The sequence below is a fragment of the Scardinius erythrophthalmus genome (genome assembly GCF_964197995.2).
Source record: "Scardinius erythrophthalmus genome assembly, chromosome: 1".
In the NCBI taxonomy this organism is placed as follows: domain Eukaryota; kingdom Metazoa; phylum Chordata; class Actinopteri; order Cypriniformes; family Leuciscidae; genus Scardinius; species Scardinius erythrophthalmus.
In genome coordinates this window covers 60415213-60440332 of record NC_138221.1, presented here as the reverse complement: position 1 = coordinate 60440332, position 25120 = coordinate 60415213, and the positions used below count along the sequence as shown (strand labels likewise).

The 25120-nt window shown below is 36.0% G+C and overlaps 3 protein-coding genes across 3 annotated transcripts in view; 1 reads left to right on the top strand and 2 right to left on the bottom strand.

Annotated features, from left to right (window-relative positions):
* tecpr1b (tectonin beta-propeller repeat containing 1b) overlaps positions 1-1916 on the bottom strand; it is a 37730-nt gene extending 35814 nt beyond the window's left edge. The window contains exon 1 of the mRNA XM_081362875.1: positions 1806-1916. The gene's annotated coding sequence lies outside the window, so the exon portion shown is untranslated. The remainder of the gene's footprint in view (positions 1-1805) is intronic.
* A 1352-nt stretch (positions 1917-3268) lies between these two features.
* Positions 3269-9838, top strand: bri3 (brain protein I3). Its single transcript, XM_081388358.1, has 3 exons — positions 3269-3782; positions 6914-7091; positions 8690-9838. Exons 1-3 carry the CDS (start codon positions 3653-3655, stop codon positions 8820-8822), a joined length of 441 nt encoding a protein of 146 aa, XP_081244484.1. The 5' UTR covers positions 3269-3652; the 3' UTR covers positions 8823-9838.
* Positions 9839-11693: 1855 nt separating this feature from the next.
* Positions 11694-25120, bottom strand: part of baiap2l1b (BAR/IMD domain containing adaptor protein 2 like 1b) — a 63170-nt gene continuing 49743 nt past the window's right edge. The window contains exons 11-14 of the mRNA XM_081388347.1: positions 23450-23509; positions 20992-21160; positions 14099-14139; positions 11694-12759 (exon numbers count right to left, since the gene is read on the bottom strand). Of these exons, the coding sequence (XP_081244473.1) occupies positions 12687-12759; positions 14099-14139; positions 20992-21160; positions 23450-23509 (343 nt within the window). The 3' untranslated portion in view covers positions 11694-12686. The remainder of the gene's footprint in view (positions 12760-14098; positions 14140-20991; positions 21161-23449; positions 23510-25120) is intronic.

The following is a 25120-nucleotide window of genomic DNA, read 5'->3' as shown; positions in this document are numbered from 1 at the left end:
TTAGAAACTTAGAGGACTTTCTGTAATGTTTTTGAATTTTGTGGTTACCATTATGCAGAAGAGTGGCGACTGTGTTTAGGCTGTGGGCTCAGTATTATGCTATATGTGCATTAAACCTCGTGTTCAGGCTGTGGGCACTCAGTATACACTGTGTAAACCTCGCTTACAGACCTGCACAAGTAATAATTCAATTGAATACTAGTAGTGTCCATCATTAGAAGTGACCATAGAGTCAAATTAACAAAAATTATAATGTTGGTTATTTAAGGCAGGACAAAAACTAAATGTAGTTAACCTGACAAAACTTTATCTAGCAGGAATGACTAAATTAATTTAAATTCATACAACAAGATTACAACAAATTATTTCAAACTATTTCGATTTTGTTGGAAAAATGTAATTCAATTTCGTGGAAAACCTTTCCTTAATTTAATTAAGTTCGTTCAACAGATTATTTTTTTGAGTGTGTGTGATGCGTGATGACGTACAACACAGACGCGCAGCGCAAAAACACTACGAGGCCCAGAGAGAAGGAAATGAATAGTAGAATAAAGTCGTTATTTTTGTTTGTTTTTGCGCACAAAAAGTATTCTCGTCGCTTGATATACTTAAGATTGAGCCACTGGAGTTACTTGGACTATATTAACGATCTCTTTAATAACTTTTCTGGGCCAGCAAGTTTCGGTCACATAGAAGCCTATATGGAGGAGTGAGACATGGCTCAGATTTCATCAAAAATATCTTAATTTGTGTTCCGAAGATGAACGAAGGTCTTACGCGGTTGGAACAACATGAGGGTGAGTAATTACTGACAGAATTTTCATTTTTGGGTGAACTAACCCTTTAAAGAAAACAAGAAGGCATGTGGTTTAAAAGATGGCAAGTAAAATAAAAAGCACATCTGTATGTAATAGTTTCATTATTGTTCATTATTATCCAGAGCGGCTTACTTTAAATAATTTGTGCGACCAAATCATGTTTTGCGCCAGTAATTGAAAAAGTTAGTAGCGCAAGTGCCACCAGTGGAAAAGGTTAGTGTAGTTCCCTGCACATGATCCTTCACAAATCATTCTTATATTTTAATAATCATTCTAATTCTAATATTATCAATGTTGAGAACAGTTGTGCTGCTTCATATTTCTGTGATACATTTTTTTCAGGATTCTTTGATGAATAGAAAGTTCAAAACAGAACAGCATTTATTTGAGATAGAAATCTTTTGTATTATTATAAATATCTTTAATGTCACTTTTTATCAATTTAATGTGTCTTTGCTGAATAAGTCTTAATTTCCTTTAAAAAAACTGAATGACTCCAAGCTTTTGAACAATAGTATATATCATATATACTTTATTTCATATAGAATTGAAGTTCTAAATAATATTTATATATATATATATATATATATATATATATATATATATATATATATATATATATATATATATATATATATATATATATATATATGAACAGCTTTGTTGTTAAGTCATTAAACCACAGACAGTCAAAAAGTTCACAATTAAAATGACACAAACTGTACATTAAGATAAGCTACTCTAGGTAAGTAAGAGATAGCCTACAGGTAACTGTTACTGGACACCAGTGGTCAACTCGCACCTGTCTCTCTGGATCAATTATTACAGCCGTATTATCATCTGCTTCATTTAATTAAATGTAAAACATTTATGCACTTGCTTTCGCCTTATGATTTATGATGTTTAATGATAGTAGCCTAATACGACGAATATAAATTCCGACACATAACGAATTCACATTCCGCTCAGATGTGCTAATAAACTCACCCTCTGTGTAGTCTAATGATTGTGTTCCGAGTCTTCATCTATTCCGAGCATTACAAACATCAGCAACCCGTTTATTATTATTCCCAGCATTATTGTAAGGGCTCAGAGAGCCAAAGCAGGAAGTCAGGGGTATTTTCGCTCTGATTGGTCAGCGCTCACGGAAATGCCGAAATCGAAGCTTCTGATTGGACAGCCTGTGCGCGCACGTATGTTTTTCCGTCGCGCAGAGCTCTCATGTATGCGCAGGTTTACTCGATCAATTATTCACTCTTTACTCTCTCAATAATTAAAAACTCAAGGGTGATACACGAGTACTAACTCTTATACTTCAGCTGTTACTTCAGACTGATGTAATGCATAGACAGGCGATGTATCAGATGAATTTACAAAGACGAAAAGGCTATAGGCTACTTACAATATAATTTTGCTGAAAATGTGTTTGAAATACTGTTGTTTTTCTTCTTTTTCGACCTTGTGTGTTTTGAAGTGTATTCCTCATTTGAGGTGTGAATTGAATACAAGCACATTTGGGAGCAACGTGTGCTGTGGACATTATTTTCTTTATTAACTTTAAGTAACTGATGTATGTCAGAGACTCTTTCGTCAACAAAATCACATCACAGATGTTGATATTAGCAGGTAAAATCAACATAGCTCTCTGGAATGTTAAAAAAATCATAATAATAATTTTAATTTTGTTTTTGGATGTATTAAGATGTAAATTCTATATACTACTAAAGTTAATTGGATAAAAAAATAAAATAAAATCAAGCTGTGCTGTGAAGTGTTACATGTAAAAAGCATTGCATGCTATAACACTCGGTTGCTTAATACAGTTTGACAGCTGTATTTTTGTATTGTAGTGTCTGTCAATACACACTGATGAATAATTTAAATTGAAAATTAATCAATTTACTCACATAGCCTATTAGGGCCGGTTTGGCCCTTTAAACACGACTTTGCGAAGACGTTCTTGAATAATTTCCAACTAGGAAACTCGTATTTCCGATAGTTCTGAAAAGGCAGCATTACACGTGCTTCAAGCACGTGAGAAAAACTGGTTATGTTAACAGATAAGATCACAAATTGTAAATCACACTCATGACCGTGCATTTTGATCCGTTTGATAGGCTAGTTGTGTTTACGCCATGTCGGAATTACCGAGATTACAACAGCTTACTTTTATCATAAGACTAGAGCCTTCATCTCATGTATACATGATTGTAAACAGAAATAAAAGCATTGTAACCTTTTTTTTTTTTTTATATGATACACTTTTAGTGAGCATTATTATTATTATTATTAATAAGTCAACAATTACATATGATATAACAAAGTATCAAACATTAGTAGATACAACATGGAACAGCAGGGGAAAAGAAAATCCAAGAATATAAATTAATTAAATAAAACAATAAACGAGTTAATAACAAATATAGAAATGAAACTTTTAGCGCGTATGTAAGTGTGTAACTTTAAAGCGCGCCCCCTCCACCGCCCCCGCGCATGCGCGTTCCACTTCATCACGTGACAGCGAGTCTTGTGACAGTGCAGCAGGAAAAACGTCGTTTTTGAGTTTGATAAGGAGTTTAGTCGTTACCAAACTCAGATTTCTCTCATAAACGAGAGAAATCAAGAAATATGGCGCATCTTTAGGACATTTACACGTCTTCAAAGCATTCCTGTGCCGAAGCTGAAAGAGCGCGTTGAAGTCGCATGGGGAAGAGTGGAGGAACTTTCATCCAATCTTTGTTTTGGTTTTTGTTTGCGTTAGTCCAAGTGATCGTTCAAGCTCGAGAAGATTTTAAACTAGTTTTTTGAAGTGGACAGGACACCTCGGACTGGATATGGATTCTAAACCTCTTCTCCAGGACAGACCTCCAGCCTACAACACGGTCCCGGCGGCGTACGGCTCGTTCCCCGCGGCCGCTGCTCCCGCGACGGGCTTCCAGCCTCAGGCACCGCCGCCCTACCAAGGCAAGAGAACCGCGAACAAACACACTGTCCGACACCGCGTTTATTAATCTGCTCATAATCCTGCAACAATACAGTGTTATTAAGAATGTGATTTAATATGCTGCAGATTTTTGAAAGAAATCTCTTATGCTCATCAAGGCTGGATTTATTTGATTAGAAATACAGAATAAACGGTAATATTGTGAAATATTATTTAAATTTTAAATAATTGGTTTTCTATTTAATATACTTTATAATGTAATTTATTCCTGTGATGTAAAGCTGATTATTTATTTTTTATTTTTTTATTCAGTCACATGATCCTTCAGAAATCTTTCAGATATGCTGGTTTTATGCTCAATAATGGCCAGTTGTGCTGCTTAATATTGTTTTGGGAATCTGTGATCCTTTTTTCAGGATTCTTTGATGACTTAAATGTTAAAAAGAACAGCGTTTATTCAAAATATAAATCTTTTGTAACAATATAAATCTTTATCACTTTTTATTTTTTAGCAATTTAACACATCCTTGCTGAATACTAGTATTCATTTCTTTAAAAAAGGGGGGAAAAACTGACCCCAAACATTTGAATGGTAGTGTATATTGTTGCTGGAAGATTTCTATTTAAAATACACTTTTTATTCATCAATGAATCCTGAAAAAAGTATCACAGCTCATAACAACTGTTTCCAACATTGATAATAAATCATCATATTATAATGACTTGTGAAGGATCATGTGACTCTGAATCACAGGAACACTTTGATCACAGGTATAAATTAGCCTATATTTTAAAGAATGTTAAAATAGAAAACCATTATTTAAAATTTTAATAACATTTCACAATATTACCGTGTTTTTTCTGTATTTTTGATCAAATAATTGCAGACTTGATGAGCAGAAGATTTTAGTTTTAAAACTAGTAATGTTTCCAAACGTTTGAAGCAGTCAGTTGACAGACAATTGATGAGATCATTGATAAGATCATCATTTCGAGAAAAAAAAAAAAAATACAAATCAGGGATAAATTTAAAACCATTTCAATAAGTGTGTTTACACATACACAACTTTTACATTTGACTTTGACTTTTCACAACTTTACACAACTTTGACTTTTCACAGACTGGCAATCCAATAATTGATAACTATATAAACTATAAAAAATAACCTAAATTAAAAGAGAAATTAAAACAAAATAAAAATACTCAAAAATATGGAACAACATTTACTGAATGGAACGGCGTTACTTTCTATAAAATGCTACTTATAAAAGACCGAGCCTTAGTACAACAAAACACACTTCTTGGTTTATGATGACGAGTCAGAAATTAGTCAGAGTAATTCAGTCAAAAAAAGAAGTACTGGTTGGGAAACCGGACTAGACTTTCTAGTCTGACTAATTCATCTTAATAATAATCACTCTTTTCATTCTCAAATTAGCGCAGTCTACTGTACGTCTTCATACGACTGGTTTATCAGTTACGGCCAGTCCTAAAGAAAAGATGCCTGACTTATAAAACAAGTCTAAGCAGTTTATGCAACAGGCTCCAGGTCACGTTTTATGTGTATTATTATTAATGTATTTTCACGACTAGACTACATTCTGTGAATCTAAATATCATGGTATATGAACGAGGTAACCATTCAGTTACAAGTTTCTCATGTAGTTTTATAAGTTTGAAGTCCATAGAACATAAATACACAGACGCACACGTTGGTTGACTCAGTTTAGATAACGGTTTACCTCTCTTTCAATACTTCAGTGTACCTTCACCCTTGTGCAAAAAGTAGTGCGCTTTAGCATACCTTTAAAAAGAGCTCTTATTATGGAAATTATTTAAAGAATCTGCTTAAGTGTGAACTGAATGTAATGTTTTTGGACACTTGATTGTATGTTATTTACAATTTACATTTAATATTAAACGCAATTAGTTTTTGTAATAAAAAGTGCTTTTTTTGACCCACTTAAGTACTTATGTCATTTCATAAGTCACTGACAAGCATTTATGATAAATTAAATATACTTTAATGTAATTTCTACTGGAACTTGTATGTTGTTTTCAAATATATTTATAATTACACGATGAAGTTCCAGTTAGTACATTTATAATATGGCCTGTTAACTTTAAATGTAATATTGAACACACAACAGTTAAAATTATAATCAAGAACTTTACATGTGCTTTAGTATGTGAGTCAACACATCAATACACTTCTTTAAAACATGACAAAAGATTATTAAACATAATGATTTAAAATGTTCTTTAACCCCGTGTTACTCTTCTGTCATAATATGAGTGAATATTTTATTTCATCGGAATGGTACGAAACTTGGTAAATGTTTTTGGCACTTGCTATGTGAACACACACACACACACACACACACAAAAATCATGGACATGATTCGTAAAAGTTAAATGGTCCTGAAAAAAGAAAAAAAAAGTCACACTTGTGCTCCTCGCAGTCACAAATTACGGCATTGGAAATTAACGGGAGACGAATTTCATCTAGTGGAGACGTTTGGTACTGCGGCCTAAACAAAAATCTGACTGAAAGCTCATTGTTTGAGATATCTAGCTCAAATTTGGAACACAACTTGTTTAGATTTATGGCTTGGTTTAGAGTAAAAATTATTTTTGAAAATATATATTTCATATAAAAATTTTAAATAGTATTTTTGTGCATGTTTCATAACAATAAGTGTAAAGTTCCCTTTTTAAAACTTCTTATGCACAACAATCTGCCAAGTGTCGTCTTTGAAAAGAGATCAAACGACAGTTTAAGTTGGAAATGTAATTTTCAGAGTACAGCCGTAAATATCATTTAGTGCCATAAAATCCCTTAAAAAAATGCAAAATATTAAATAAAAAACATTATCCAACTAAAATATAGTACATTCATTTCATTGAAATAATAAAAAAAGAGCACCAGAGGGTTAAAATACAAAGTTGACATTAAATGCACTTTTAAAAAACGTAATATTTGAAGGACACTACAAGTGCACATTCACTACAATCACGTGACTTCTTTTCTCAAGGGTGTTTCCTCACCTATAGCTTCCTGTACAATATAAATAAACCATGAAACATCACTTCTGCTCATCACACAGTGAGAAACAGTGAGTGCTAATGGATGTGAACTCTGTCCCGCAGGTTTCCCGGCCGCCACCTCAGGCTATCCGGCCGCCACCTCAGGCTATCCGGCCGCCGCATCAGGCTATCCGGCCGCCCCGGGCCCGCCCGCAGCCGTGGCCTCCCAGCCGGCCTACACCAGCACCTACACCATCGTCCAGCCCTCGGTGGTGGTGGTGGGGGGGTGTCCGGCCTGCAGGTGAGGCATACACACATCACACTCGGTATCAGTCTGATCCGTTTAGAAGAAGTCATGCTATTCGTGTTTGGCAACTAAGCTTTACGTAACGTCATTGTTCGCTGGGGGAAAGAACAGAAAGAAACCAGATGGAGATCATCTGACTTGACAGTGGTTTCTGTATCCGCTCACTCGTCTTCCTGTTCGTCTGTGAGCGTTTGACAATGTCTGATGTCACTTATGTCATGCCATGACTAATGGTGACACTTTACAATAAGGTTCATTAGTTAACCACATTAGTTAGCATGAACTAATAGTGAACAGCATTTATTAATGTTAATGTCAACATTTACAAATACTTTATTAGAATCTTGATAGCATTAGTTAATGCATTGTGAACTAACATGAACAAACAATGAACAACTGTATTTTTATTAACTAACATTAACAAAGATTAACAAATACTTTGTTGCTCATGATTAGTTAACTATACATTAACTATACATTAACTAATGAACCTTATAGTGAAGTGTTACTGATTTTTTCGATGTTAAAATCGTACTATAAGTCTCTATACTGTTAACACACAATCCTGGCCTTAAACTGGCCTCTTTGGAGTTTTTAATCCAGAAGCACTTCCTGCTAGCTCATGTGACTCTGAGAGAGTCATGTGACCTCATGACAGCGCTGATTTCACACTGAACTTTGGTTCACGCACCAGATCAGTCCAGTTCAGTGAGCGTGACCGCAAAACAAACAATGTGATTGTTGCTCCCTTCCTCCTTTTAAATCATACCGAAATATATCATACAGGACACACACACATATATATATAATACAAAAATCTGTCTGTGTATGATTAAGGATTAAAGATGTTTGATGCTTTTGTTTCTTAAAAATGCATTTTTACATTTCTAAATATGTAAAATATATATACATGATAGAGGGATAGTTTCCCCTGAAAGGAAAATTGTCATAATTTACTCTCCCTCGTGTTGTTCCAAAGCCATAAAGGACGACAACTATGATAATAACTATAAAGATATAGTTCTAAATATAAAAGAAGAGTTCACACCACAACCATAACAGCACAAATGAACTTTGTCTATGAACTTTTTGAAGCTTTAAAGTTTTGCTTGTGCGGACTTTCAACGGATAAACTAATAAAAGATCTTCATTTGTGTTTTGAAGATGAACTAAAGTCTTATGGGTTTTGAACAACATGAGGGCGAGTAATTGATGACAGAACTTTCATTTTTGGGTGAACTAACCCTTTAACAGGCCACTGTTCACTTGACAACCATACGCAAGAATAATAATTACACCCTAATGCTATTTTCAGATTAGGTTACAGCAGAGAATGGAAATAACTTTGGTCGTACGGGAATTGAGACATTTTTAGCTGTTACTGTTACAACTTGTGCTGACGTGGTTTATCAAATGTCAAACTCATTTTAGGGCTAGACTGGACCAAACATCACATTGTGGGCCAAATTTGCAAAAACATTTGTAATATGAAGAGTACATAAACCATTCTTCTCAATGGCACTGGCATATTTTAAGATATCTCCGTTGAATCAGTGACGTATGTGCTGACCGTGGGGTTGTGCTGTGTTCAGGGTCGGCGTGCTGGAGGACGATTTCACATGTCTGGGAATCATGTGTGCCATATTCTTCTTTCCTCTGGGAATTCTCTTCTGCCTGGCCCTGCGTCAGAGGAGATGTCCAAACTGTGGAGCCACCTTCGGCTAGAGGGACCAAAAACCCCGTCGCTGTGTCTTTTTAATTCAGTTTTAAGCATCAGCATAGTTTATCTGTAATCATTGCACACGAAAAATGCCAAACGTCGCTTAGCGCAAGTATGATAAATGACAGATCACAATAGTAACCAGCCACAAACTTTTCGATTACTTCAAGATGGATGTCCATGTTTTTAGTTTATTCACGCCTCGCAAGCACTATTGTTTTTTTGTTAATGATGTTGTTGTTTATATGAAATCTTAAAGCCAGTCTCCAGTCATCTAATCACTAGTGCCTTTCCGACGGCAGAGAAACCATGAACTGATGGAGCCGGGACTCACTGAGGGAAATTCCCATATGACTCTGGACAAACGCCGACTCACGTTGAGTAACTGTGCAAATTAAATGGATGATTTTTTTTCTTCTTTTTTTCTCTCCAATTCCATCACTGAATGTTTAATCTGTCCTTGCGTATTGAGAAAACCATCACCATTGACTTATAATATACTCACTAATCGTGTCAATCACGTCTTAGTCAAGATCAAAAAAAGCATTGTATTTATCTTCTTCTTCTGTATTAATCGTTTTATGCTCGATTTAAAAAAAACTGTTATTTGTATATCTTGGATTTCCGAATCAGTTTTAGACCATTTCTTTCTTGATGGGGTCGTTTTTAGGGGCCATGTTTTGATCGCACTGCACTGATGATCAATGTTATGTGTGCTGGGGTTTCTGAAAGCGTCTTAGATTGGGTGAATATGCAGTTGTGTTTCACAGCCAGATCCAAGTTGAAATGAAACCTGCAATAAACAAGGGAAGTTGGCAGCCGGACAATGTAATGTCACCCAAGGACACGCAGTTAATCTTTGACAATGGAAATGGTTTTTCTTTCCAGTGACCGACAATCAGTCTCGGACGCGTCCAGTGTGATTTCATTCATCATGATGTACTCATAGCATACACTAGGCACGCTGTAATGATGGGTTATAACTTTTTTTACATTAAAAGATTGTAAATAAATTCTACAAGTGCTTCTGTCTGGTCATTTTGTCAGATCTTCGTTTGAAATGTCAAATTTTGAACTTCCTCATCTGTGAAACTTCTTAAACTTCCTCATCAAACTCACTTGATCTGTAATTATTTACATATTTGTGACCCTGGATCACAAAACCAGTCATAAGTCGCTCGCGTATAATTGTGGCAATAGCCAACAATACATTGTATGGGTCAAAAAGATTTTTCTTTTATGCCAAAAATCATTAGGATATTAAGTAAAGATCATGATCCATGAAGATATTTTGTAAATTTCCTACCGTAAATATATAAAACATGTATTTTTGTGAGTGAATGCAGCACAATCACCAACATAAATGGACAACTTTAAAGGTGATTTTCTCAATGTTTCGTTTTTTTTTTTTTTTGCACCCTCATATTCCAGATCCTTAAATAGTTGAATCTCGGCCAAATATTGTCCTATCCTAACAAACCATTCACCAATGGAAAGCTTATTTATTCAGCTTGATGTATAAGATGATGTATAAATCTCAATTTCAAAAAATGTACCCATGTGACTGGTTTTGTGGTCCAGGGTCACATGTTTTGGAATAATTCAATTTCATGTAATTGATCAAAAGTGACTTTTACAAAAGATTTCTATTTCAAATAAATGCTGTTGAATAAATTAACTTTCTATTCATCAAAGAATCCTGAAAATGTATCATGGTTTCCACAGAAAATACGGTATTCAACATCAATAATAGTAAGAAATGTTTCTGAAATATTACTGTTTTTGGTCAAACAACTGCATCTTTGGTGAGTATAAGAGACTTCTTTCAAACCAAGGTATGCACTGAACCTTCATGTTTGTGAACCGTTTCTCCCCTAATAATATACATAATGTTCCAAATTATTATGCAAGCGACATCAGTACAATAAACATTCAGATTTTAGCTTTTCAAAGAAAGTGTTTGTTTTATTTTATCTTTTTAGATAACTGGTATCAAACTCAGAGAGGTTTGTTAAATAGTTTTCCAGGTCTTAGGTAAATGGAAATGTTCCACATTATTAAGCAAGTCACACAGTTCTCATGGTCAAATAAACATTGCATAAAAAGACCAAATACAATTCTATTTTGTATTTTTGTGCACTAATAACTAGCCTATGTAATGTCATATTAATTAAAACCAAGTATAAATTTCGAGTTAGTCTTTTACAATTTTTTTCATGTATTCCAAAATAACTAAATTTTATATATATATAAATAATTTGTGAACTACTGTTCAGCTTTTCTTTTTAATTGTCAACTTTTTTTCAGCAGTCACCAAGATTGTACACACTGGTCCAGTTTGATTTCGACGTGACAAACGGTGATATTTAAATGACAAATTAAACAAAATCAAGAACCAATCATATCCCATCATAACAATCACATCCAATCATAGCGCGATATGTGATTGCCTCCTCTCACGTGTCATTCTCAATTACCACCACACCAAGTCCTTAAGGAGCAACATTTTATTCTACATAATTTTCCATGTAGCGTAATGCAATTTCAAGCATATTCATGTATAATTTAAAACTGGTGAAATTTGATATCTTTGAAAATCTAATTCTGCAGTTTTTGTTTTGCTATTTTTTCCCCACCCAAAAAATGTTTCCTTACAACATTTTCAGAGAAAAATATAAAACACAATGTTGTTGTTTTAGTAAACTAGCGTGAAACAAAGATGTGCAGTGCTGGATGTCTAACAACCCAGGGTCTACATGTACAGAAGTATTTCTTACCAAGACTTTAAATTATTAATCCTCATTCACAGTGTTTCTGATGCTAATTACTGCTTTAGCTGCAATATTACTCTCATATTTTAACACTAACACACACACTTAGAAAGAAAATATTTTTATTTTCATACAGCAATGATCTACAAGATCTCAGGCCAACAAGTGCATTGATACAATCAAAGCCAAATTGAATAGTTTCCCCGAAGCAGAAGATAAATAAATCACTATCCACTGACCGACAATGGATCGTTATTCACTACGCTGATAAAAGCAACCTAAAAGAATTGATGAAATCAGATAAAAGATAAAATCAGCTAAAAACGCTCGTGTAAATGGTGTTGTCGTCTTCCGGGTCAAACTTGACAGTTCCTAAAGGCCAGCTGAGCGAGTTAGCCAGCTAACTCTGGTAAACATGCTCACATAAACATGGCTCTCCTTTCCAATCTACGACCTTCACTGGGATCACAACGCTTTCATTGACTTCACGCTCAGGAATCCATCAGATCAAGCTCATTCAATCTACTGGTTACCAGGATAATTCGGGCTCAACTGTTTTAAAGGATAAATGACCAGTTCAGACAACACCTGAAATAAGTAGAATTTTTGTCAACAGCATTTCGGTTCACATCACTATCATCAGGACACCTTGCTGCTAAAGCAGGTTCCCATCTAGTGTAAATATAAAATAAAACTTTTGACAATGATTTGAAAAAGTTAAGAGCACACTCATATTCTCTCGTGTATTTACAGAATGACACTCTTGACTACCTGATCCTAACAGCTAAAATGCATACACATTGATTCTTTCTCTATATACACACACATTCAAGATGTATATATAACTAGTATATATTATCTCTCTCTCTCTCCCTCACATACAGAGAGAGAGAGAGAGAGAGAGAGAGAGAGAGGGAGGGAGGAGGTTTTCAGGGGACAGGCATAAATAGTGGTTCAACAGTATGTAGTGTCTGTGTGCTTCAGTGTGTTACTGTGAATCCCAGCATCCTCAGCAGAGGGTCTCTGTGTCTGACTCCAGCAAGCCCTGTGGGAATGTGTGTGTTCACTGCAGTGCTTGAAGGCCAGCTGTGGCGTCGATCAGATGGCGGGGGCTGATCTGTCATTGGTGACTGTGGGCCGAAGTTTTACTGTAGCGAATGGATTTCCTCCCCTGCAGACACACAAGACGGTCACTCTGGCTGTTCATATGCAACGGCAGATCTGAAGAACATTTATAATACCGAGATGTGTCCATTTTCTTTAGAAACTGTGAATGGTGCTTTCCTTTGCTAAGCTTTTTTTTTTTAATGACACTTTCCACTTATGTGACTTTTCATACTTCAGTATAAAAAAAAGTGCCAAAATTAGGCAAAAATGTATTTCTTGATTTGATAATTGCTGAGAATTCCTATGGATCACATGATGTAGCCAGTCATGGGAGGAGCTAAGTCTCCTCAGGTGCACTTAATGATTGAGAAATTACTACTGTTTGGTGTGTGCCATATGCAATGGAAGCAGACTGTCCTTTCTTTCTCTCCTAATGAGAGCCTTTGTAGAGTTGATGTGCTCCTGACAATAAACCATACAACTCCATATCTGATTCCCATTCTACTCTATGGCCTGAATCACGATCTGTTACAATAAATGAGTATGGACTGAGTACCGGACCCCCTGTGTTTTAATGGACACACCATCCTGGTAGCACATTTCCTGAACCAAACATTCCCAAACTTTACAATAATGTTTAAATCTAGACATTAATCTGTCTGTCTACCAATTCAAAAGCAAAACGTGGAAAAATACTGGAACTATTTTAGGGAGTGGAAATGGCTAATGGCATGTGTCACCACCTACTGGTTATAGTTGTAATTTCATTTCTTTTTTATATTTAAATAAAAGTGTTTTTATTGCCACCAAGTGTTAGTTTTCCTACATCTTGAAACTTTTACAAATGGGAACGATCTTTGAAGGACAAACGAATCATGTTTTTGGTCATCACATTGAAAATAACATTTAAATGGGATAATATTTAAAGCTTTGAAGTGCTGCAAAAAAGTGTGAATCACTTAAAAGCCATTGGCAGCTCTCATCAGTTGGGCAACGTGGTGGTGGCACCAGTGCAACCTTTAACAACATTTTGTCACATCAGACCATGTACGCAGACTCCAAATGACGGCATCGGTGCACAATGTCAACGACCATTTCTGGGATATTTTGGAGACACGTCATCCATCTTTTTTTTCTTTTTTTTTACAGGCTAGTCTGGTTCTGAATAGTTAAAAGTGTGTTGCTATGCAGTTTATGGAGTGTTCGGGGTGGTTAATTAGCCCCAAAACTACGATATTCTAGTGTGTCAAGATAATTTATTTTTTTCCCCATTATGCAGCAAGAGATGAAAGTCCTAAGCCTGTGTGGCTGCTCTCGACTGATTGGAAGTGAATACATCACTGTCAAAAAATCTTTTAATTGCATATCAATTCAGACAACAAACATGATCCATTAATACTCACCCAAAAATAGGATGCTTCGGCAGCCCGTTTGACAGAGGGACCTACAGGACACAAAGAGCAGGACACGTCACACATCTACAGAGTAGAACGCAATCTATCAGCTCAGTGATTAGCAGAATGTGTTCATCTCAGTGGGCGAATAACATTTAAGAGCTGTGAATTAAACAGCAGTCTGAGAAAGACACTCGTTCTAGCAGTACTGTACAGTTTATACTCTATACTCAAAAACAACCCCCCCCCCCAAAAAAAAAAAAAAACCCTGGATCATAAAACCAGTCATAAGTCGCACGGGTATATTTGTGGCAATATCCAACAATGCATTGTTTGGGTCAAAATTATCGATTTTTCTTTTATGCCAAAAATCATTAGGATATTAAAGGAGAACCCCGGTCAATTTTAACATTGAGCTCATTTTTTTGTACATTTGGAGTGCTGTCAATACAGAGAACAACGACAAAAATCGGTGTTGCCTACACCATGTTATCCTCTTTTTAAAATTTGCACCCTGTTGACTTCAATGGGGCAAGTACTAAACCTGCTTTTAGCCTCTTAACATCCTTGATGTGTCATTACAAGTGCACAGAAAATGTGAGTGATTCCTTCTGAGTGAACACGAGTGAATCTGACTGCAGTAGATGTGAAAGATATGTATAAAATGATGTTATTTCAGCCAGCGCACATACCTGTGTTTACATCCTGTTTTAGGACTAAGTCCATAGTAGTCGATTGTCGAGTTCACGCGCGTGATCATAGGTAACTAAACCTATGCAGGTGAACTCGACAATCGATTACTATGGACTTCGACCTAAAACAGGATGTAAATACAGGTATGTGCGCTGGCTGAAATAACATCATTTTATACATATCTTTCACATCTACTGCAGTCAGATCCACTCGTGTTCACTCAGAAGGAATCACTCACATGACCTGGGCACTTGTAATGACACATCAAGGATGTTAAGAGGCTAAAAGCAGGTTTAAAACTTTGTTCTCTGTATTGACAGCACTCCAAATTTACAAAAAAATGAGCTCAATGTTAAAATTGACCGGAGTTCTCCTTTAAGTAAAGATCATGTTCCATGAAGATATTTTGTAAATTTCCTACCGTAAATATATAAAACATGTATTTTTGTGAGTGAATGCAGCACATTCGCCAACATAAATGGACAACTTTAAAGGAGATTTTCTCAATGTTTAAATTTTTTTGCTCCTTCAGATTCCAGATCTTCAGTCTATAGTTGTATCTCAGCCTAATATTGTCCTATCCTAAACCATACATCAATGGAAAGCTTATTTATTCAGCTTTCATGTGGTAGGCCTATATAAATCTCAATTTCAAAAAATGTACCCATGTGACTGGTTTTGTGGTCCAGGGTCACATTTGTCTATTTAATCCAATTTTGTGCATACATTTCTTAACATTTGGACGTCTAATCAGCATGAAACATGATCCATTACTTCTGGTTCCTTTAAATCACACTGGAAACGTAGGGTCAAATTGAGTGCACTGCATTGCGGGATACAGTGTGCTTTGGATGTACATTTTGGCAAATGTAGTAGATCATTTATGTTTTCCATGCATACTGAAATTTTTCATAATGTGCATTTTACACTAATATAATGCAATAATGCAGACATATTCTGAGTGGTATGGTAGTGCACTATTAGTAAAACACAGTCTGATTATAAGACGAGAAGCTTCCATCAGTCGGCCCTAAACGTCAATAAATCAGAGCTGCTCTGAATAGTGTGGAAGGTCAGACATTCCTACATTCAGGTTTGATGTCTAACAGGAATAGCTGAGCTCACTGAATGTCTGGAATCTAGCCCTGCTGGAAACACGAGTACGTTAAAGCCGTGTGACTGTTGTGACGGGTATGAAAGAAGCGCACGCGATCTGATTACCATCATCAGGTAAGAGTGCAGAAAACTGAAAGTGTCAGCTGAGAGCGAGTCTTTCATTGGCTGTAAATGCTGTCTAGGATTTTGCGTGCACGTTTATGCCTCAGCCGCTGTCACATGCATATGCAAAACGCATGCATAAGAGACGGAATCAATAAACAAAGCAATACTCAAAATATCACAAGATGCAAATTTAAAAGCAGACATAAAACCATAACCACCTAGAACCACAACACAATGTTTTAGTTTACTGACTGATGTCAAGAGTCCATCCACTAATCTCTGTGATATCCTGGCCTGTCGAGACGACTTCAGTGTCGGGCTGCATGATAGAGCGGAGTAAAATCGTGACAAAAATCAAAGGCTGGGATTTAATTGAAAAAATATATGCTCAGTGTGTTTCAGAGTGTTCATTTACACACGAGCAGCTCGTGATCGGGCTTGATACACAGAAAATCTTGCTCCACACAAACTCATCTCTGCATTGAGTCGCTTTTAATGTGAAATTGGGACGAGACATGCGCCGGCCATCTTCACATACTTGCAATGAGAAGCGCTTATCAACAAAAGAGAAGCTTTAAGGGCTCCCTGCAGTGTTTTAATCAAAATTAACTGATGGTTTAACATTTGAAAATTAATTATGGCAGCCAAAATGATCAGGATTGTAATTTTACATTTATACCGTAATATAAAAAAAGGTTTTCTTCATTGCTATTTTTTTGTGTTACACTTAAATATCATAATAGTAATATTCCTTGTTTTGTTAACAAGTTTTATTTAACAATAATAATAATAATAATAATTGTTAATGTCATATTGATATTATATGACATTGATTATATGATATAGGAATTATATATATATATATATATATATATATATATATATATATATATATATATATATATATATATATATATATATATATATAAATCTTGCAAAATAGTGCAGCTCTACAAACAAGGACAGCAAATCTGAAGCTTTAAAAAAATGAAATCAGATTTTCTCATTTTTAAAAAATAAATAAATTCACAATTAGATAGATTAGGTTTCTGATTGAAAATGAAAAAATTAAGAAATCCATAAATAATAGTATTGTAATTTTAGTCATACTGTAAAATAAACCTGTATTTTATAAAATACTCTTTTTATTTTACAGAGAAGTAAATAGTAGTGTTCCCTGTTTTGCTTAAGATTTTTTAGTTAGTAACAATAATAATAATAATAAATATATATAATATAAATAATATAAAATTAATAATATATCAATTTTAAATCGCAATTTTTATTAGGAAAATCTCCAGAAAACGTGCAGCTCTTCTCCAGTCTCTCCTTTGTTGTAAATCTGTGGGATTTTTTTGCTCAAAACCCTGAATCTGATCAACTCTGACAAGCCACTCAATTTGAGGCATCATTCATGTTGAATTTAAGTGATTTGCTGAAATGCATAGCCTTGAGTATGAGTAACAGCAGTACTTGTGCAATAGTGTGTGTGTGAGATCTGAGCAGAGCCGGTCTCCACCAGAGGGCAGTTGTGCACCTCACTAACCGAACACAGGCAACAGATGCCTCTTCATTCACTTAGTGGGCATCTGGCATCATATCGATCCACTGCTGTCGGCCAGCTGTGCATATTCAGCAAGATCTTGCTTGTCTATATCATCAACATGGACATATAAATTGTCTTAATCTTGTTAGACACTACTTTGTGTTCTTGTACCATCCAGTAAGACTGCAGTCGTGCGTTTAGACGTCGTCTCTTTCATGGCTACAGTGTCGTTGAAAAACAGTGAAATTCACATCTATTGTCAGTCTTGCATCAGTCTCTGCCGTTTTCTTTTTATTTCACGCACTCAGAAAACCAAGTAGGGAGCATTTTTCACAATGCCCTTCTTCACCTGTAAATAAAACACTGTGTATGTGTGTGTGTGTGTGGAAAAATACAGCCTCTGCTTCGCTTGAACAGGAAGATCTCCTTTCCTGCTTAACAGCCACTAATACAGGGAGCTTTTACGAAGAAGTGTCCGTGTTAACCCCGGCTTTCCAGGCTGGATAGACGAGCTTGGCTTGAGTAACTGCATGGCACGAGTCCCTCGCCAAGCCTCGGCACGGAGGACAGGTGCCGAACAACAGGGCTTCACACCTACAGATCTGGCTCTATTGTGTGCGCAGTATCAGGAGGTGAGCCTCAGTCGTGGTGCCGACGGGGCAAATTAATGTGTGGATCTGCGAGGAGCAGGTTTCAAGTTGAAGTCCGTGTGGAATTCCATCGGAAAGGTTGAGCCGTGGCCCGGATGTAAGTGTGTGTGTGTGTGTGTGTGAGATGGGAGGCCAAGGCTCGCTGGAGGATTTGGTGAGCGATTAATATTTCACCGCGTCCAGAGAGTGCAGTATCCACTTTCACAGCTCGGCCATTGACACCCGCACCCCACAAATATCACAAATCAGGGCTTCCTCCAAGCAAATAACACTTTTGCAGAGGCATTAGACCTCATTAAATGAACACCCCTGGAAAGAGTTCACGTGTCTCATTAGACTAGCACCACCACTAAAATTAGCTTGAGTATAATACAATAGACGTGGACCGTGACAAGACACAGTGCTGGTGTTGCGTTGCTGGCTTTACGTAACGCGCTGCTCGTGTGGAATCGATGTGGGCGCAATAACTTCTGGGAATAAACAAAACAGCATCATTTACATCCATTGGTAGGAATGTGTCCCTGCCCACAGTTCTGCCTCGTGCGTTTGCATGCATGCAAATAAAATGGGCAACCATGTTTTAGGATATCTTGTCATGTTAGAAACGTCATGCGTTTGCTGCATATTCAAAAGATGCGATTTCAGATTCAGTGAGGAGTAATTACTTTGTGCATGTTAGAAAAGTATTTACTACATTCGTCAGAATATTGTTTATTTGGACGCGCACTTCAGAATCTTACCAGGTTCACCCGGGTACTTTTCGCCTAGTTTTATGAATACTGTGAATTTGGATTAGTATTTATACTATATATCCCCCATAGGTAAATATTCTCTATGGTAAATATATCACTATTCACTTTGGAAACTAAATCAAAGCATATAATTATTTAACAAATATAAAATAATTGTTTCATCATAATTAGAAATAGAATAACGTTTTAGTGGGAAAACTATTGTTAATTCTTACTTCTTCGCTAATCTCATAGTTTTGATTAGAACGAATCACATCCTAGCTGAAAAAGTATTTCAACGCACCCGAAGCTCAAGTCAGATCCAATAATTATGCATTCGCATATGATCATCATAACTCCATGCAGCTCCTGGAGGCACATAACCACTCGACAAAAAAGCAGAGTGCATTCAAAACGTTTAACAAGTTTCTGAACTGGAACTACCTGTGATTTAACGGTTTTATTGCACAGCTTCCAGCCAATCAGAATCGAGTTTTCAGTCAGACCATGGCATAATACTGTAGTCAAATTAATGTTCCAAGAGGTCCGCTCTCTATATTTCCTTTCCAGGGAAAATCCAGACAATACTTTTATGGAATAGTTATAACATTTCCATCGGGGCAGCAGTAGTACTTTGTAAAAGAAAAAAGATCAGCATTAGGGATATTCCCCAAGCCGAATACTATGTCCGGAAAGGAAATTACACTGCATTTCAAACCTTTTGTGTTCTCTTACAATTATATAGTTGGGTAATATTATTAATTTGAGGGCATCAGGGAGCCCATATCAATATGCTATTGAATTGTATTCAAAAGCAGCTATTAAATTGTTTGAATGCACACTCACTTTTTTTAGCGCAGAACGGTAGACTATGATACAAATCATATTTAACTTATATTTTTTTAGGTTACCATTATTTACTGATATTTATTTCAATGTTTTACAGGTTGTAGTATGTTATTAGCATACTTTGTAGTATGTTATATATCAGGTATTGATTGTCAGGCCATGTTGTCCAGTGTAAACATAGTCAAGGAATATGGTGCATTTATATTGAGTTTAACTGATGTGTGGTCACATGTCAGGTTTGTAGGTGTGTGTGTGTTTACATCAGCCATTTTGCAAAAGATTCAAAATGTGTCCAATCTTATTATCATGCAGTTTTAAATCTTGGTTTTAAACAAGTGCTTCATAATGTGAAGCTGGTTTTGCTCATATGTCAGACATATCATTTATTTTGTTATGAATAATCTTATCTTTGGGTTTGCAGCTTTTAAGTTACTGGAATTTTCTTTCATTTTTTAATGATTTAATTAAATTATTTATGTAGACATTACATAACATAACCACGTAGATGTTATTAGTACATGCTTATGTAATAAATGCATTAGGGAGTTGAATTTCCAGCAAAAATTGCATTAGTCATACTGCCCTATCTCCCACTCCCATTACAATTTGTAATATGATCTGTCAGCTACATCTGCCGAACAACGACTCGGTCTCATGAGGTCAAAATAAACAGTGGGATTGGTGGGTTTGAATGGGTAGATTTCTTTGTCACTCAGGTGTCACTCGTCTATGTGAGCAGTTTGGATTTAGCTTTGCTCCATCGGCAATCCTCTTTAAAGTGATCCTGATCCTCTGATCCACTCAGACACAAGGACCATGACTGTATACAAGACACGGCCTGTGACACTTTTATACCCACACCTATACCTGAGAGGACTTGACATGAGCCTCAGTTGTTCTGAGCTAAATCAAATGAACACAGCCTACCCTATTAATAAGAGCATTTAGAGCTTACATAGACTTGTACTTTTGATGCTTGCCAATGGAAACTCACAGCCATGATGCTATGTGTCCTGGGAGGTTATTTACACCCTCTCACCACAGTTAAATGTCAGTAAATGGGATCTTTTGGCCTATTTTAATCGCCGGTGAGACGACAACCACAACTCAAACAAAGATCAACCATAATCTGAACAGACTCTATGAGTCTAAAGTGACCATTCAGAGTGTGTATAGGGGGGAGAGATGAGGAGGAAGATGAAGAAGACTGACCGAGTTTTCAGTGTGTGGGGTGTATGTCTGCACCAGACTCTTGGTGGAGTTTCTCCTGGCGGGCGGATCGCTGTAGTCCGCTGGAGGCAGAACCATCATGTAGTCCTCTGGGTCCTGCTGCATGAGGTTGGCCACGCTCTTACTGCGCATCGGAGGGTTTCCAGCAATACTGCAACAAACAATCAAGTCACCATCAGAACACTGATCCTATCCTTTATCCTTCTGCATTTATTACTATAACATATAATGTACAGTTAATACACAGTTCAATGTTATAAGCTTTGGGTGGTATAAAGGGAAATCTACGGTGGCCAAGAGAGCTCAATGCGCTGCAACTGAAGAAAACATGCAAATTGAAAAAAAAAAAAAAAAAAAAAAACACCAGCAAATTAAGAAAACATCATCAGTTTGACAACATACTGCAAATATACTCACAATGCAACCAAATACAGAAATGCACGGCAAATACTTGCATACAATCAGGATGTTAAAATTTGCAGCGCATTTGGTTGCATTTTGAGTATTTGCAGCAGTTTTTTTTTTTATTTGGTTGCGTTGTGAGTATTTACAGTGTGTTTCTGGTTTTGGTTGCGTAGTGAGTATTTGCAGTGTGTTTATTTGGTTGCGTTGTGAGTACTGGCAGGGTGTTTCTGTATTTGGTTGCGTTGTGAGTATTTGCAGCACCTTTTCTGTATTTGGTTGCACTGTGAGTATTTGCAGTGTGTTTATTTGGTTGCGTTGTGAGTATTTGTAGTGCGTTTCTGTATTTGGTTGCGTTGTGAGTATTTGAAGTGTGTTTATTTGGTTGCGTTTTGAGTATTGGCAGGGTGTTTCTGTATTTGGTTGTGTCGTGAGTGTTTGCAGCGTATTTCCAACATGCTACCATTCATAATCAGCAACACAAAAGGCTTTTTGATCAGGCATTATAGGGACCCCTCAGGGTCCAAGGGGATAGGATTTCAGAATTTCAAATTTCATCTGATCAAGTCTTGTGTTCTTCAAGCAAACATCAGCTGAGGTAGATGCATGATCTGACCTCACACACACACTGTGAATAACGTCAGTGGGAAAGAGCACAAGGGATTAGAAGTCTTATAAAGCACGCCTGGGTCAGTCCGGGTAAGCCTATTTCTAGTGTTTCACTCTCTGCTGACAGCATGACAGTCAGTGAGTGTGGGAAATCTGCAGCTAATCAAATAATTGAACCAAAAATCTGTCATTATCTACTCTCCCGCATGTTGGTCCAAACCTGTAGGAACGGTCAAACAGAAAAGACAATATTTTGAACAATGTTGGTAAACAAACTTTTTCGGTTCCTATTGACTTCCATTATATTTTTTGGGCCATTCGATGGAAGTCAATGGGAACCGAAACTGTTTGATTACCAACATTCTTCAGAATATATTACTTTGTTTTTGGAACAACATCAGGGTGAGTAAATGACAGCATTACATTTTGTTTGGGTGAACTATGCCTTTAAAGTTTTTTTCAGTGCCAATTGCTCTGTTTATTTGAGCCAGACACAGCAATATTGCATTGACTGTTCAAGTGGACAGGGCCTGAATTTCTTTTTGGAAAATGGGGGGGAATTCCCGCCTTAGGTGATTCTTATGGGGGGTATTTTTTTATTACATTTATCTCACCTAAATGTTTGCTCACTCATTGTGTTTTTACAATGGGGTAATTTTGTTGTTAAGAGTTCACACAACACAAGGAAGCTGACTAAATTAAATACATAGGCTATTAATTCTCATTTCTTACAATTAAAGCTATCTTTTGTTGTTTTATCAACATTAATGCTAGCTTTAAGAGCTAGTGCATGGATCCATTATACTATTTTCATTATGCGTTTTATGTTTATTTAAGACATAACCGACTGTGTTTACGAGGATACTCACAAAGACCGGAATTTTGACATAATTTAATACAAATTAAATCGCTATAATCTGCTAAAAATAACTCACTGCGAGCTGTTTGTGACATGGCCTTATGCATGTGCACAGAGAAAACCATCTTTCAGAGAGCGCACAAGTACTGAATAGTTAAAAATCACTTGAATGTTTAAATAGGTAAGACTTAAAAGACGTGCAAATGATACACTTTACTGACAATGCAACACTGCGACACTTGCCTTGTGCAACCCATTTAGAGAGAGAGAGAGAGAGAGAAAATTCGAGCCCTAAATGTATATGGGGAATGTTCAGGAAACCTGTTTGAAAACACACACCGCTTTTTTTTTTTTGCTTCTTTCCCGCCTTTTGTTGATCCATGCAATACAGAAAGAATCTAAAATCTGAGGATGTGTTTTTTTGAGATAATGGCTGTAAAAGTCTTAAAATAGGGCTTGACTGCTGTGAAGCTTGTGTTTCCTTCTCTTCCGAGGCGCAGCGATCAGTATCAGAGCTAATCAGGACAACAAAGAACCGTGTTAGTGTGTGTGTGTGTGGTTTCTGATTACCTGTTATTTACTGCTGGCTCTGTGAATGCACGACAGTAAGATGATGGAAACCAGCCCCGCCTGTAAAAACACACACAGACAGACAGCATAAACCACTAACATGGAAAACAGAGTGGATGCTTTTATCTGTTATACATGCTATAATGTCCACACTGCGTTTACTGAACACAGTCTGGAAATTCTGGGACATAAAAACACTGAGAGAAGCATTTTGAAAGCAATTTGAACATGGAGAGTTGCATTGCATTCTCAGAAAGGAAATCCAAGTGTAGGGCCGTCATCTGAACGTGTGGTCGTGTGAGGTCATCAAATGCACATAGCCTGTCATTACTTCAAACACAATGGCAGTGTTTGTCTTGGTGTGAGCCTTCTCCTCAGGACTTTATGTTCTTAGAATCTGAGGGAATGTAAATATAGATAGGAAACTCTATTACCAGAATGGCCTCCACCCCTGATAGGCACGGGGAAAGACAAATAGCGTCTTGTATGGAGGTTTATGTAGACTTTGAACTTTTATTTATGCATTTTTCTGATTTTTTCTAAAGGCTCTATGTTTAATGTGTTATATTTTATTTGATACATCAGGCTTTCATGGCTCGTCTAGTATGATATAGTGAGAATAATGAAGCTCAGACTAGAGGGAGAAAAAACACCCCACTTTTACTCAGAGACCAAAACTGAGCAAAAATATGCATTGTAATATATTTGGTGCAGTTGCTGATATTCATAGGGTAAAAAAGTATGATGAAATCATGATATCTTGTGATGTAAATCAATGAGATCTTTATAACAGTATAGCAGATCCTTATAAAAAGCATATAGAAATCAGTTGTCACTCTGTATCTCAATCTAAGTGAGATCTGTATTTTTAAAACATATAATGCAATGCAATACAATGATGATCAAGACATGGAAAGATACACATTGCTCAAAAGCCTGAAGGGTCATATTTGATACATTTTAAAGTGTTATTTTTTTTGTGTGGATAAATCAAGTAAACTTGTTTAAAAATTGTTTTAGTCTAGTAACGCACTCATCTTGGAATAGGAATAGATTATATTTCATCTTGAAATATAACTAACACTATAAAAGTTACTGTATATATATATATATATATATATATATATATATATATATATATATATATATATATATATATATATATATATATATATATTTTTTTAATCAGTAAAGCTTTCACAGCAGAAATACGTGTGAACCACGACCTGAAGAGGGATGCATTTACAATTGCACTAAAATGTCTTTTACTTGCTAAAAACATATAAACTATAAATCAGATGACAGAAGATTGTGTACAACAGGTTTTTCAGGAAAGTTTTGAAGAAAAAAAAAAAAAGACAGAAGCATTTTCTGTTCTTAAAAGGACTGTATTGGCTAGTTTTGTAGTAAATCATCTGTGCTGATTCTTTCAAGAATGTAGAAACCAAACTGTACAGCAAATAACTACAGAGCTTTACTGTTTTAAAATTAAAACATGGAAGAAAAATTGTGATTATTCCTTAAAAAACTAAGTTTTAATCATAATTTATTATTATTATTGTTAGTATTATTATTACATTGAGACTAAATTCTACTGTACAACAGTAATATATTTATGTAATAATTTCTTGCGGTTAAACCAAACTTTTATTTTGACAGGTTGCCGTTTTG

Coding starts and splice junctions, on each gene's coding strand:
- bri3 (XM_081388358.1), top strand. CDS start 3,653: ATGGATTCTAAACCTCTTCTCCAGGACAGACCTCCAGCCTACAACACG. Junction 3,783..6,913: donor GGCACCGCCGCCCTACCAAG/GCAAGAGAACCG, acceptor TCTGTCCCGCAG/GTTTCCCGGCCGCCACCTCA. Junction 7,092..8,689: donor GGGGGGTGTCCGGCCTGCAG/GTGAGGCATACA, acceptor TGCTGTGTTCAG/GGTCGGCGTGCTGGAGGACG.